Source organism: Peromyscus maniculatus, chromosome 7 (genome assembly GCF_049852395.1).
Source record: "Peromyscus maniculatus bairdii isolate BWxNUB_F1_BW_parent chromosome 7, HU_Pman_BW_mat_3.1, whole genome shotgun sequence".
In the NCBI taxonomy this organism is placed as follows: domain Eukaryota; kingdom Metazoa; phylum Chordata; class Mammalia; order Rodentia; family Cricetidae; genus Peromyscus; species Peromyscus maniculatus.
The window spans coordinates 121298836-121312776 of NC_134858.1; the positions used below are offsets into that span (position 1 = coordinate 121298836).

The 13941-nt window shown below is 43.6% G+C and overlaps 1 protein-coding gene across 9 annotated transcripts in view; it reads left to right on the forward strand.

Annotated features, from left to right (window-relative positions):
• The window catches only part of Lars2 (leucyl-tRNA synthetase 2, mitochondrial), a 148731-nt gene that overhangs the window by 92513 nt on the left and 42277 nt on the right, over positions 1-13941 (forward strand). For 6 of the 9 annotated variants that reach the window (XM_076577447.1, XM_076577445.1, XM_076577449.1 and 3 more), the window contains 4 exons: positions 3347-3454; positions 3819-3990; positions 9104-9208; positions 12360-12475. In XM_076577447.1, coding sequence (XP_076433562.1) covers positions 3347-3454; positions 3819-3990; positions 9104-9208; positions 12360-12475 — 501 coding nt within the window. The remainder of the gene's footprint in view (positions 1-3346; positions 3455-3818; positions 3991-9103; positions 9209-12359; positions 12476-13941) is intronic. The other 3 variants (XM_042281928.2, XM_042281927.2, XM_076577448.1) reach the window with 2 other exon arrangements.

Genomic DNA, 13941 nt, shown 5'->3' on the forward strand with positions numbered 1-13941 from the left:
CAGAATTTTGTTTTCATAAGAACATTATGGAGTAGATAGTTGTGGCTTCAGGCACCAGTCCAAATGCTTTTGCAGTGGTCCCAACATGCAGAATCTAGACTTAGCTAGAAGAAGTAGGGGATTAGAAAAGTACTCAGAGGCAGAATCCCCCGAGCTTGGTGATCTATTGGATGAGAGGATGCAGGTAGCGGTAGCATCCAGGAAGACCTGACTTGATGGAACATTCAGGGTTAGACCACTCTCTTGGATAGAGGTAGTCTTCCTGGGTAGAGGTAATCCCAATAGGAAGAGGTAGTCCTCATGGGAAGAGGTAGTTCTTTGAGTCTGAGATGGCCATCAGACACTTGAGTGGAGAGGGAAAAATATAGGAGCTTGGAAAATTTGGTCCAGATTCCTAAAGATCCAATGAAATAGGAAGGACCCTTGAAAACCTGGTATAATTGTCATGAATTAGTGAAGAAGCCCAGCTGTGTGGCTAAGGATGAGACATTGGACCAACTAAGAATGCTTTCAGCTGCAAGCAACTGAAAACCCAAGTTGTGGTGGTTTAAACAAGAGGAAGTTACTTTTCCCACATAATGGGAACCAGTTGCTGGGACCAAACTGGTACAAGAGCTCTGACAGCATCTCAGTGCTTCTCTTGGCCTTTTCTTCCTGCTTGTGATCTTATGGTTGCTAGATGGCTACTGCGTCTTCCTTCAGATCTACATCTCCATTCAAGACAGAAGCAACAGGAGCAGCACAAATGAGTCCTTTTATCTGGAAAGCAAGAAATTTCCCAGAACCCCCCCCCCAATAGAATTCCATTCATGTTTTGTGTCACATGGCCATCCCCAGCATTAAGGGGGAGAGCAAAGTGGACGTGGGCTTTTCAGCTTCTGCAGTCCAAGTGGAGGAGGATTGAGCAGTGGGTGCTGGCTTGGCCTGAGGTCTGTCTGGCACAGGATCTTTAGAGCTCTGTGTTTGCTCCAAGGCTGTCCATATGGTCAACTTAGGAGCTAGGCTATGTCCAGGAGCCCTCTCATTCACTTGTGTTCCAGAGTCTAAAGGGGACTCTGAAACAGAAAACCATTTTATTAAAAGCTGTTGTGCAGTGTGTTATATTCCTTCCTTTCACCACTGCCCAGCCCTTCAGAGTTGATGATCGCAGCCACTGACTGACACAGAGAGTTGAGGTAGGAGAGCAGACAGTGTGGGGTGGTGTCTCATGGGCAGCTGTGCTGCCTTACCCGTGAGGGAGGAGGGTGGATGGTGTTTTCCATGCAGGAGACATGGGGTTTGGCTGTATTAGATGTCTCATTCCCATTAGCAGTTTTAGCTAACTGTTCTTATTCAATGGTAGTTTCTGAATTGTGCCCTGCTTGGGAGTCTATGGAACAGGGCAGAGGGAGATGCATTCTTCCAACTTGTGACATATCTGCTTCCTCACATTTACTTTTGTGAATGAAAGCTGCTGAAAAGAACTCTATTTCCACTGAACCTTCTACAAGGCAGGTTCACTGATTAGAACTTCAGACGTGTGGAGAGGTTAGAATGTTGCAAATCCATACCCACATTTTCTTGGAGCCACTGTAGCCCTCTTAGTAGCCATTTGTTGCCCCCTCTGTACTTAACCTAAAGTCTTTGTGACCATTAGCTAAATCCTTGGCATTGTATAAACAGAATTCTAGTTTTTCTTTGGAATGTATAAACAGACCACTAGTTTCCAGCCAATCAAAGTGCTAAGAATGCTGTCAAGTGGGCTCCGAGGCCCCGGTAGAGGTTTCTCACGTTGCTGTAGCTGCCTGCCTGCTGCTCTCACCAGTGTCTTTACAGAGTGCCTTGATTTATGGCTTTCCTTGTTCTGTTACTATAAAAACTTCGTCAAAGTTTTACCATGTTAGAACATGGAATTTGGTGTAAACTAAATCTCTGTTCTTGGGCTATAGTCACTCATATTTGACTCCAAAATAAAGCCATTTCTTCTCCCTTGGGAGGTGAGAGCTATATTTTTGTTTGTTTGTTTTTGGTTTTTGTGGACACTTTTATTTGTGTATGTTTGTGCACAGGGTCTCTTGCTGGCCTTGAACGCCAGATCATCCGGCCTCAGCCTACCAAGTGCCAGGATTGTGTGTTCCACCAAGCCTGACTCTTCTGGATTTCATACCTCATATACATATAAAAGTCTAAAATTTTTGTATTCTGTGAGCCAACTGGATTTCTATACCTGTTATTTACGTGATGGGAAGAGGAAGTACTTGCCAAGGGTAGAGATGTGAGATGAGATGAGGACTGCTCCCACAAAAAGGGGATGGAGAGCTGTGGCCAAGAAAAGCTGCGTGTTGCTGCTCTGTCATCTGCTGTGTTGTGGGGTGAGGCATTCCCTAAAGACCTGCTTATCCAAAATTAGCCTTGAATAAATGCATTTTTTTTTTTATACAGGGAACTGAAAAGAGCTTGTTTGGTGCTTCAAAATATTGATTTCCTTTGGCCAATTTAAAAAATTATTTCACTTTGTAAAAATATTCATAAGTTTACTTAGATTTGAGGCCAGCATCTTTCCAGAATTAGCACATGAAAACATTCACATTTCTTCCTATTTGAGTGTTTGGGCCTCATTTCCATCTGAATATTTTAAGCCTAAGCCCCTCCACCAGGAGTTTTCCCACCCTTGACCTGCAATCTGGGAAGAAAACAAAACAAAACCACTGACTGCTAAACATGTAACCTCAACACTCTGGAGGAGGGGGCAAGAGGGTTGGAAACTCAAAGTCAGCCTGGGCTAAGACTCTATATCAAAACAAACAAAAAGAACTAGCAAAAGTAGAGGAGGAACAGGAAGAGGAGGGAGAGGAGGAGGAGGAAATGATCACAAGGTGAGGTTCTGTTGGTGTGGCCCAGCGGTGCTGGGGAGGGCCATACAGAATTGTGTGGGAATTAGCAGCAGTCAACAGGAATATTCTGTGGAGGGGAAGGTGGGGAGGGGTGGAGGAAAATGTGGAGGGAACAGTGGAGGGGTGGAGCTCATCAACAGATTGTGAACTTCTTCTGACCCCCAAACTGGGGAAGAGAACACTGCAAACACTTTCAGCAGTGATGTGAACTGGGGTCCTTGTCCATTGGCTCTCTTTCTTCCATGAAACCTTGAACCTTGAGCAGAGGTAGGTTAGGTTGATCTCACTCATATGGGCCTGTGAATTGAGTGCCTCTGTTGTCTTTTGCTACCTCTCCTGAGGCATGAGAATGAGGGAGTCTGATGTCCAGAACTTTCTTCCATGTCCCCACTTTTCCTACCTCAAGCCCCACACCACTTGTTCTTGTGTGAGCTTTGCACTGCTACGTTCCTGTTCTTTTCTTATTTCCCCAGGCCATGCAGGATGCGTTGGCAGACCTCCCAGAGTGGTATGGAATAAAAGGCATGCAGGCCCACTGGATTGGAGACTGTGTAGGCTGCCACCTGGACTTCACATTAAAGGTAATAACACACTGGCACCCCCCAGCATTCTTGTCCACAGATCTCTCTTGCATTTTGGAGCTCTTTGAATAATGCACAGCAGCTCTGCACCTAACTGCAGCACTGCCCAGCAAAAAGAGAACCAGGAGGGCATCTTTCTGAGCAAGCTTTCTCTACTTTATCTTGCGATGCCTGATGCTGAGTGCAGAAGGGGAACTAACCAAGGAGCCCCCCTTCTGTTCTTCTGCCTGGCCCCTCTTATACATTCCTGGTCCTGTGGTCAGAAGCTGCCCTGGCTGTTTGGAAATGAGGGAAGGGGTGGAATGAGGAGCCACATAGCTCAGGAGGAGGACTGAAAATGAAATGTCATATTTTATCCTGCCAGGTTGATGGACAAGACACAGGAGAGAAACTGACGGCATACACAGCCACCCCTGAGGCCATTTATGGCATTTCTCATGTGGCCATTTCTCCTAACCACAGGCTTCTACATGGCTGCAGTTCTCTGAAGAAAGCCTTGCAGAAGGCAGTAGTCTCTGGCAGAGGTGAGCTAAGTGGTGAGCACAGGCTTATGGAGTTACATCCTTCATCTGGGTAGCAGTTCCCAAGACCCATACACTTCCCACATGTCTGCCATTTTTCATCCTCTGTTCTTCATCTTAGCTGTAATTTTTACTTTTTTATCTCAAAACCTGAGGCTAAAACAACTCGAGCAACATTAAGTTGTCTGTCCTGAGTTTCCCCAAGTCTCAGCCTTTCTGCATCTAGAATTTTCCCAGAAGCTCAGTTCTTTACCTTTTGATTCAGTATTAGTTTAAATCTGTCTTCTGATAGAGAATCATCTCTCGAATTTTTAATTCCTCCAGCAAATAAAACTTTACTGAAAAAGGGCTGGAGAGATGGCTCAGTGGATAAAGGTACTTAATAACATCATCAAGCCTGATGACCTCAGTTTAGTCCTCATGACCCACATGGTAGAAGGAGAGGGCAGACTCCTGTAAGTCCTTTGACCTACACACACAGACAGACACACACAGACACACACACAGACAGACACACAGACACACACACACACACACACACAGACACACAGACACACACACTGACGCACACACAGACAGACACACAGACACACACAGATACAGACAGACAGACAGACACACACACACACATACACGCACACACGCACATGCACATATTGTGGCACACGCTCCCACTCTTCACCTCCCATAAATAAATAAATGCACTAAAATTTTAAAACATGAGGATAAAAATTGGCAACATTCAGTTGCCTGTTCTGGATTTCCCTGAGTGATTGCTGTCACTGGGACTTCTGGCCTTTTCTTTGGCAAAGAGAAGACCACATACCTTTGATTAGACACAAAACTGCAGCCAGCCAGAGGGGATGTGGGTGAAAGGACACCCTTGTTGGTTAGAAGTAGGTCTCTGGAGAAGGATTAAATGTCTCTGCAGAAATCTCATCTTTATGATTTCTTGTACACCATGAACTTTAACCTGTAGCTCACATCTGAATTATTGGGTTGTCAAACTGTTTAGGATGATGTAAACTGGAGAGACAGGGTCATGACAATTCACTTCTGCTTCAGACAGTGGTTGTTTCCTAAGTGCAATGAGAACAACTCTAGTCACCCGCCCTGCCTAGGAGCCTGCTATGGGCCCCCGTCTCCTGGGTCAGAGACAGGTTTTTACAATCCTGACTATAGGTTCCTCTGGGCTTAGGACAGAAGACACCCAACACAAGGCAGCACACAGTTATCTCTGTCTCTCTGCCTGTAGATTAGGGTGTAGCTCTCAGTTACTCCTCCAGCACCATGCCTGCCTGCCACCGTGCTCCGTCTCTGTGCTCCTGCCGTGATGACAATGAACTAACCCTCTGAACTGTAAGCAAGCGCCAATTAAATGCTTTCTTTATAAGAGTTGCTGTGGTCATGGTGTCTCCTCACAGCAATAGAACACTGACTGAGACGGCTGGGAAGCAGAGAGAGAGGTGAATGCTGCTGTTTAGCTCACTTTCTCCCTTTTATTTAGTCTAAGACCCACACATTCAGGGTTGGTCTTCCCCCTATCTCAGTTAATTCTTTCTGGAAACTCCTTACAGATATACCCAGAGATATATTTTCATGGTGATTCTAAAATCCAGGAATGTTGACAATGAAGGTTAATCATCTTGGATTTTTTTACTCTGCTTAAAAAAAAGAAAAAAAGAAAGAATTAATTTCAACTGTTGGAAGGGAGAGCTCCCTTTTGCATAATTTGAGATTCCTTGAAGCTGTGATGGTTGAAAAGTAACATTAAGAGCCGGGCGGTGGTGGTGCACGCCTTTAATCCCAGCACTTGGGAGGCAGAGGCAGGCGGATATCTGTGAGTTCGAGGCCAGCCTGGGCTACCAAGTGAGTTCCAGGAAAGGCGCAAAGCTACACAGAGAAACCCTGTTTCGAAAAACCAAAAAAAAAAAAAAGAAAAAGAAAAAGAAAAGTAACATTAAAAAGCTAAATACTGTAAGTATCCAGGTCATACATTATCCCCCTCATAGTTCATTTGGGCCCACAAAATGAAGTAATTTTAATAATTAATGAGCTAATAAATTATAAAAGATTACAATCTCTGAGTTGAAGACACCATAAATTCAAAGCACCTTCACATGATAAGCTGAGGAATTATCTTAGTTGCTTTTCTTATGCTGTTTTAAGACACTATGGCCAAAGCAACTCTTAGAATAATTTGTTTATTGGGCTTATAGTTTCAGATGATGAATCCATGACCATCATGGCAGGGAATATGACGCTGGAGCAGTAGCTGAGAGCTTATGTCCTGATCCACAGGCACAAGGCAGAGAGAGAGAGAGAGCTAACTGATAATGGCCTGGGCTTTTGAAACCTCAAAACCCACCCTCAGTGACGTATCTCCTCCAACAAGGCCGTACCTACTAATCCTTCCCAAACAGTTCCACCAACTGAGGACCAAGTATTTAAACCATCCGCATTTAAACCACGGTAGTATCTACGTACGTATGACCAACAGCATGTTTGAGACCACTTGTGTGCTAGTGTACCAGACTGGCTTGGTCATTTCATTTTGGCAAATTGAAAGCCATATGTAACATTCTATTTGGAAGAGCTACTTAGTTGCTTTCCCCTCCTCTCAATAATCCTAAAGTCATTCCAGATGGAAGATTATGCTTGGCACTGAGTTTTTCCAGTTCTGATCTTCAGAATAGAAACATCCCTTTTCAGTTCATTCAGTCTGAATCAATTCGTTCAGTCTATAGATCAGTTAGTAATCAAGACTCTGGTTTTGTTTTGTGATACTGTATGTCCACAAGACCAGTATGATGTGTTGAGTACAGTGCAATTTTCTCATTCCTGTTATGAACCCATCTCTGCTGTGAGCCCATGCTACTACATGCTGTCTATATCCAGTAAAAAGGAACAGTTCTTGGGGAAAAGAGCTTACCTTTTTCTACTTTTAGGTAGTGTCTCATTATATAGTGCTGGGTGGCCTGGTACTCACTAGGCAACCCAGTCTGTAATGACCTAGCCTTCCGAATGCTAGGAATACAAGGGTGCAGTTCCAGGCCGAGCTTGCCTTTTCCCTGTGAGAGCCTGACTTAGAAGTTGCTTCTGCATACAGCCCATGGCCAGACCTAGCTACAGAGGAAGCTGGGCAGTGCTGTTGCTTTCTCTGTAGCCAACTAAACATTCTGTTGCTGAGCCATTGGAGGAGGTGAATGTAGGGGTCAGCTGGTAGCCAATGACAAGAGCTGTTTCTCTGACAGGCCTGTGTCTGCATTCTGTGCCTGTACTGCTGTTTCTCCATTCTCCACATTAGTTATCACCTAATGACTTTTGCTCTTATTTTGTCCTCTCATTGCCCCACTTTCTAATGTCACATCATAATTGTAGAATTTGCAAAAACGTATTTCCTCTTTAAGGAAAGACAATATAGAGTTAGAAATATGGATCCCTGCTTGGAGATGTGGGGCTCAACTGGCTCTGGCAACAAAGGTTTAGCAAATGGATCAGGAGTGCAGGCTGTACCCCAACTTCCAAGGCCCATGTTGAATTCCACTCTGCCATACCTTTCTCCTGGATCCTGCCTTTACCTTTTTGAAATAGAAATCCTGATTCTTGGCCAATTTTAATTTGAGGGCGTATAGAATCTGTTCTAGATAACTATATGAATGTTTAAAACAAGTGTTGTTAAGTATGTTGTTAAGCCAGTCAGTGATGGCTCTTACCAATGGTGATGTTGTAAATAAATGCAAGCAAATTACAGCATTTGTCAGTTACCGTTCTTTCCTCTGGACTTTGGGTATTTATGCTTCTAGTCCACATATTCATGGAGGATGTCAAAATGTATGGCTCTTTCCCTGCTACTGTTCATTCATGATAATAAATGATCGGGTAAATTGCGAGTCATTTGCCTCATAAATATTTGTAACTGGGTCATGTATACTGTGATTACATTGTTCTGTTTGTTTACTTGTTTATTTTAGAGACAGGTTCTTTCTGTGTAGCCCAGGTTAGTCTAGAAGTCACTGTGTAGCTCAGGATACCCTTAAACTCACAATCCTGCCCCAGCCTCCAGAGGGCTGGGATTATGGACATAAACCACCAGGCCCAGCCTTACTTTCTCATTCTTATATAACTTTTTTTTTTTCTCTAAAATTCATAGTCTTTCTCTGTGTGTGTCTCTACCTTTCTCTCATTGTGTTCTTTGAATTTCTGGCAGAATCTCACCACATTCTGTCAGCTCTTTAAAACTCTAGATAGAGTTTTCTCCAAACTCAAACAATCTTATTAGTTCCTTCATTTTCCCAAAGATACTCAGGATGCTGTTTGGTTCAGGTCTGACTTGGTCACCCTTCAGGCCTTAGCTATATGTCTAAAGTTCCTCTGACTCTGTGTGTGTGTGTGTGTGTGTGTGTGTGTGTGTGTGTGTGTGTGTGTGTGTGTGTGTGTGTGTGTGTGTTTGTGTGTGTGTGTTTCCAGACAGGGTTTCTCTATAGCTTTGGAGCCTGTCCTGGACTAGCTCTCCTGCCTCCGCCTCCCGAGTGCGCCACCACCGCCCAGCTGACTTCTTTCTTGAATGTTCTTGTGTCTTTTCTTTTGTTGGGTCCTTGTCTCCTGGACCCTACACCTGTCTCTTTCTTCATTTAGCCTTTTATCTTGCAAGAACACCCATATCGCACTATCTCCTATGAAAAGGGTCCATGGGAAGGAACTGTTCTGTCTCTGCATGTCTGGAAATCTCTTTTCCTGCTTTCTGTTCCGCTGTTTTTTGCTTGCTGGCCACATTATCCATTTGCTTTAGAAGTTTATGTCTCCTCTTTTCACTACAGGAAGGTTTTGTGTGTTTTATTATTCTCGCTGCTGGAGATAATTTTGAAAAGTAAAAGGTGGTAATGAGATGGCTTTTCCGCCTGGAACTCTGAAACATCCTTCTCACTTCTTCGTGTATATGGGTGGACAACACTTTTCTCCCATGCTTGTTTAGTCTTCTTATTTCTACTGGTGTAAATTATCTGCTAATATCCTTCAATGGACCAGCTTGTTAGCAATTAGCACACAGCATGGGAGATGTTGGCTGCTTTTTCTCACTTGTCTGCTCTAGGATGTGTCTAGCTGATGGATCTGCCCTTGTTTCCAGATTGCCTCACACCAGTGGTGGCTGTGAACATCCTCACCCTGCAGGAGGTCCCCATCGTTATCAAGGCCAAGGATGACTTAGAAGGTTCTCTAGATTCAAAAATAGGTATGTTGCTGTTTAGATGTCATCTCATGCTAATGCATTATGCGGGTTTAAGGGCAAAGGGCTCACAGTTCTTGCTGTCACTTAGAGGAGTTTACCATTGATTCTGTGATGGGTTTTACCTCTTAATGAAACTTGTGTCCCTTTTTCTTCATTCTCTTTGGAGCTGAGGATCAAATCTAGGGCTTCACACATATCTAGCAAAGCAATTTACCATGAGCTGCAACTCCAGTCACTTATCTTCTATGTAATCATTATTTAGTTAAGAACTACGAATTCAAAAGCATGGTGGTACACACTTGAATTCCTAGCATTCAGGAGCCTAAGGTGGGACAATCACAAGCTTAAGGTTTTTTTTTTTTTTTAAATATATTTTATGTGTATGAGTATTTTGCCTGCACGTGTGTCTGTGTACCATTTATATGCCTTCTGCCTTTGGAGGTCAGAAAAAGGAATCAGATCTCCTGGAACTGGAGTTACAAATTGTTGTGAGCTGTCATGTGGGTGCTAAGAACTGAACCCAGGTCCTCTATAAGAACAACAAGTTCTTTTAAACTGCTGAGCCATCTCTCCAATCTCGTATTACAAGTTTTAAGCCATACAACATGGTAAAACACATCTTTAAAAGGCAAAAGCAAGCATACAAACAACAACAACAAGAAACCCTGTGTATTTGAAAGCATATTGTGGGGATGGTGAGACAGCTCAGTGTGTAAAAGTGCTTGCCACTCAAGCCTGTCAACCTGAGTATAGTTACCAGAACCTGATCAGGGAAGTTGTCTTCCAGGTGTTCCCATGTGCCTGCACACAAACATATACACACACTCATAATAATAAATAAAACAATTTTTAATTTTTTAAAGCATATTAGGTATATCATGCCTTCCTGGTTGCTATTGAGTATTTAAAAAGCCCAGGCTCATGGATCATGAGTTAGTTTTGAAGACTTGGACACATGATATGGGAGATAAAACAACACAGACTAAAAATCTAATTTCAAAATCCAAGTCAGGTTTAGTGACTCAGTCCCAGTGCTAAGAAGCCTGAGGCAGGAGAATCTTGCATCTGCAAATGGTTATAGGATACCATAAGATCCTGTCTCACAAAACCAATCCAAACCAAACAAAATAAAACTCACAAAACTACCAGCAAGTGTAGAGACAGGAGTTCCAAGTACATCTGATCCATATAGGCTAGGCTTTAGCATTGTGGAGGAGGCTAATCTGAACTACCCAAGAAAGAGTCATGAAGCAGTAGACAGAGGCATAGTTAGAAGCAGTCTTATTCGTAAGTAATCCTCATCCATTGTCCTGGAACAGGAAGGGGACCTAATGAAAGTGCTATCTAAAATCTGCCTTCAGAACATACCGATGCTCCTCTCACCTGTTTCCTGTGGGAGATCACAGCTATGCTGCAGAGTAGCAGGCCTTTGTTATGATGTTACTATAGATCGATAGATAGATCGTGTTTTCCATGTTGCTACAAACATGCAGAGCAAGTAACATTTCGTATTGGAATGACCTCAGGTCAGTTTGTGAAGTGTTTTTAAGAGGTTTCAAAGCAGAAAGCCGCCACTGAGCATTCGGGTCACTTCTGACCATTGTAACCATGCATTTTATAACTAGTAAGATGTTTTAAACAGCCAGCCAGAGTAAACAGGGAAGAGAATCTTGATATGGCTGTTTGGGGCAGACAAGGGGGTGTTTGACATTTTGGGCTAAATCACTGATGCAGTATTAAAGTTCTAAGGATTTGGATGTTTTTAAGTGAGCATGGGAAGTTGTTTTTCTGTTGTCTTGATTTCCCTTAGTTGTGTAATTAGTATTTTCTAAAGTGTTGTTTCTGAAACCTTCTAAGGACAGAAGCAGAAACACGTAAAAAATAAAGCAGAATTTTCACCATCCAACCTGCACAGTTAGAATATGTCATATTTTAGAGTTCTCTTCTTTTGTTGTTGTTTTTTGTTTTTCTAGACAAGGTTTCTCCATGTAACAGCTCTGGCTGTCCTGGAACTCACTTTGTAGACTAGATTGGCTTTGAACTCACAGGGATCCACCTGCCTCTGCCTCCCAAGTGCTGGGATTAAAGGTGTGTACCACCAGCACCTGGCCTAGAGTACTCTTTGGACTGTCACTGAGTCACCCTAAGCTGGACAATGAAAATTTGGTGAATGACCATCATCTTCCCTGTGACTGTAAACACTTGTTGATACTTTTTGCCCTGCATCCTCACCCCTCAGTCCATTGACATTCATTCACTTGACTTGGTGCTTCTTGTCACAACTCAGTTGGAAATGACACAGCTTTGCACCATACTGTGGAGCTTTAGACATGTCTCTGGACCTTAAGCCCCCCCTCTGGAACTCTTTTGCAGAAGAGCTAGCTTAGCCTTTTTGTGTGACCCTTCACTGGTGGGTCATGTCCAGCATTCTCCATGAGAGAGGTGTCAGCACCAGGAGACATTGGGCAAATTTGGGAGATATTTTGTTTGTCCCTGCTGAAGAAGTGGTCTGGGAAGGGGCCAGGATGGTGTAGAATGCTCCCTGTACTACTGTGCTCAGAATAATCCATCATGTCAGCAGTGCCACATTCGGAACCCTGTCCCACAGAACCACCAAAGCCTGCTTCTGTGACAGCTGAAGACAGAACAGCAGGTTTTCCTCCTCTGAGTGAGTGGTTTTCTTGTGTCCCACCTCATTTCCTCAAGAATATATGCGGTTGAAGAATAAATGCCTGTTCAGAATGTTCTTCTGATCTCAGGGACGCAGCTTTCAGTGTCCAGACTTGGGGGATCTTTTTAGGGTGTTAAAGTGCTCAGCACTGCTTCCCAACAGGAAGCCACTGAGGAGATTCAAGAGGCTCCCCTCACACCTTTAATGTAAAGTTTCAGTAGCATATATGGTAGATTTTTAGGCTTGCAACTATGTTTTTAAGAACCAGAAAAACCAGAGAAAAAGACCTAAAGGAAATAACCCCAGCATGGTGAACAGCTGAGCTAGTGTCAGGCTCTCTGAGGCCGAGTCCCATTACCCTGTGTGGTGGGGCTTCCTGGCTTCTCTTCCAAGAAGCTAAGACCATGCATCAGTGCTTGCCTGATTCTTTGCTCTGAGCACTTAAGAGGAGATGATGTTTTGTGTTTTTTTCCCTCTGAACAGGAATCCCCAGCACCAGCTCAGATGATACCAGGATAGCCCAAACCCTGGGCCTGCCCTACTCCAACGTCATTGAAATTTCATCAGATGGCACAGAGAGACTGATCAGATCTGCTGAGGTTGGTGCCCCCGGCCTGTGCCTGAGAATTAACTTGTGAATCAAGACCCTGAGATTGGTGTGAAGACATGCTCTTACGGTCATAGCGCAGCCTGCCCCTTTACCCTCTCACCCCAGCAGCCTTGTAGCCTTGCTTGGCTTCTCAGAACAAAAAATGATTCTTCAACACCTAGAAGTTTCTTAGCTTGAAATCTAGTCCAACCCTAGAACAACTTCATTTGAGAAATTTTGCTTGAGCATGATATTTCCAAAAGAATCTTTAGCTTCTTGGAGAGGTGACTGGTGCTGACTCTTCTTCCTGGGGAAGATGATGCCCACTCCAGATTATCTGTTGTTCCCACCTAAAGTTTAACTCAATTACAGAAAGTTGTGAGTTGTGTTGGCTTAGTCAAGGTTATCTCTTGTTTGATTTGGTACATTTGGCAGGATGCGAACCCCACCAGTGCTGAACTGAACCAGAAAGTATGGTGGAAGAGGCAGTTTTGGGGTAGGAGGCTAAAGTGGGAGGTGGCCTAGGTGAGTCTCAGACTTGAGCATATAGATCAGCATCATGCTGGCCTTGTTAAAACACTGACTAGCAATACATATTCAGAGATCCTGACTCTTCCCAAGAGTTCTGTTTTCAGCAAATTTGCATAGTGCTGGTGCTGCTGCTGGTAGTGCTGATGGTCCAGGGACCACTGTTGAGAATCACTGGGTTTTTTTTTTTTTAGCCTTGCTGCTAAAAGTCTGGTTCCTAGATCAGTGACTCAGGCCCCAACCTTAACATGAGATCCCTGAGTGATTTGTATGCACATTAAAACTTGAGGGCACTGGCTTAGAGGGTCATTTTTAAACTTGGCTACACAGTGGAAACACTAGGAAAGTGTTTTCAGATATTGGTGCTTGACAGAAGAGCATGGTGGTGCATACCTATAATCCTAACATTTGGGAAGTAAGGCAGGAAGGTTAAGAGTTCATGTCTATCCTGGCTACATAGAGTTTGAAATCGGCCTAAGCTATGTGAGACACTGTCTCAAGAAACAAAACAAATAAAATAACAATCTGATGGTTGAGTCTCGACCCAGATATTTCAACCTAATGATCAATGATAGTGAGGACATGAGTAGTAGACATCAGGAGTAGTTATAGTTGCCCAGGAGATTTGAACATAAGCCCTAATCTGGGAACTGCTGGCTCAGCATGTTAGTCCCACACCTGGCCAATGATGAATCACTGGAGAAGCATCTACTGGTTGTCTCCCTGATTCTGGTTCTGGTTCTGTTATACCTAAAGATCCAAGTGTTTCAGGTTTGGGACCACTTAGCTATAAAGGTGTTCTGTATTTCTGTCTTCCTTTCTGTTTCTATCTGTCTGTCTGTCTTAGGGTTTCTATTGCTGTGAAGAGACACCATGACCACTGCAACTCTTATAAAGGAAAACATTTAATTGAGGTGGCAGCTTGCAGTTTCAGAGGTTCAGTCCATT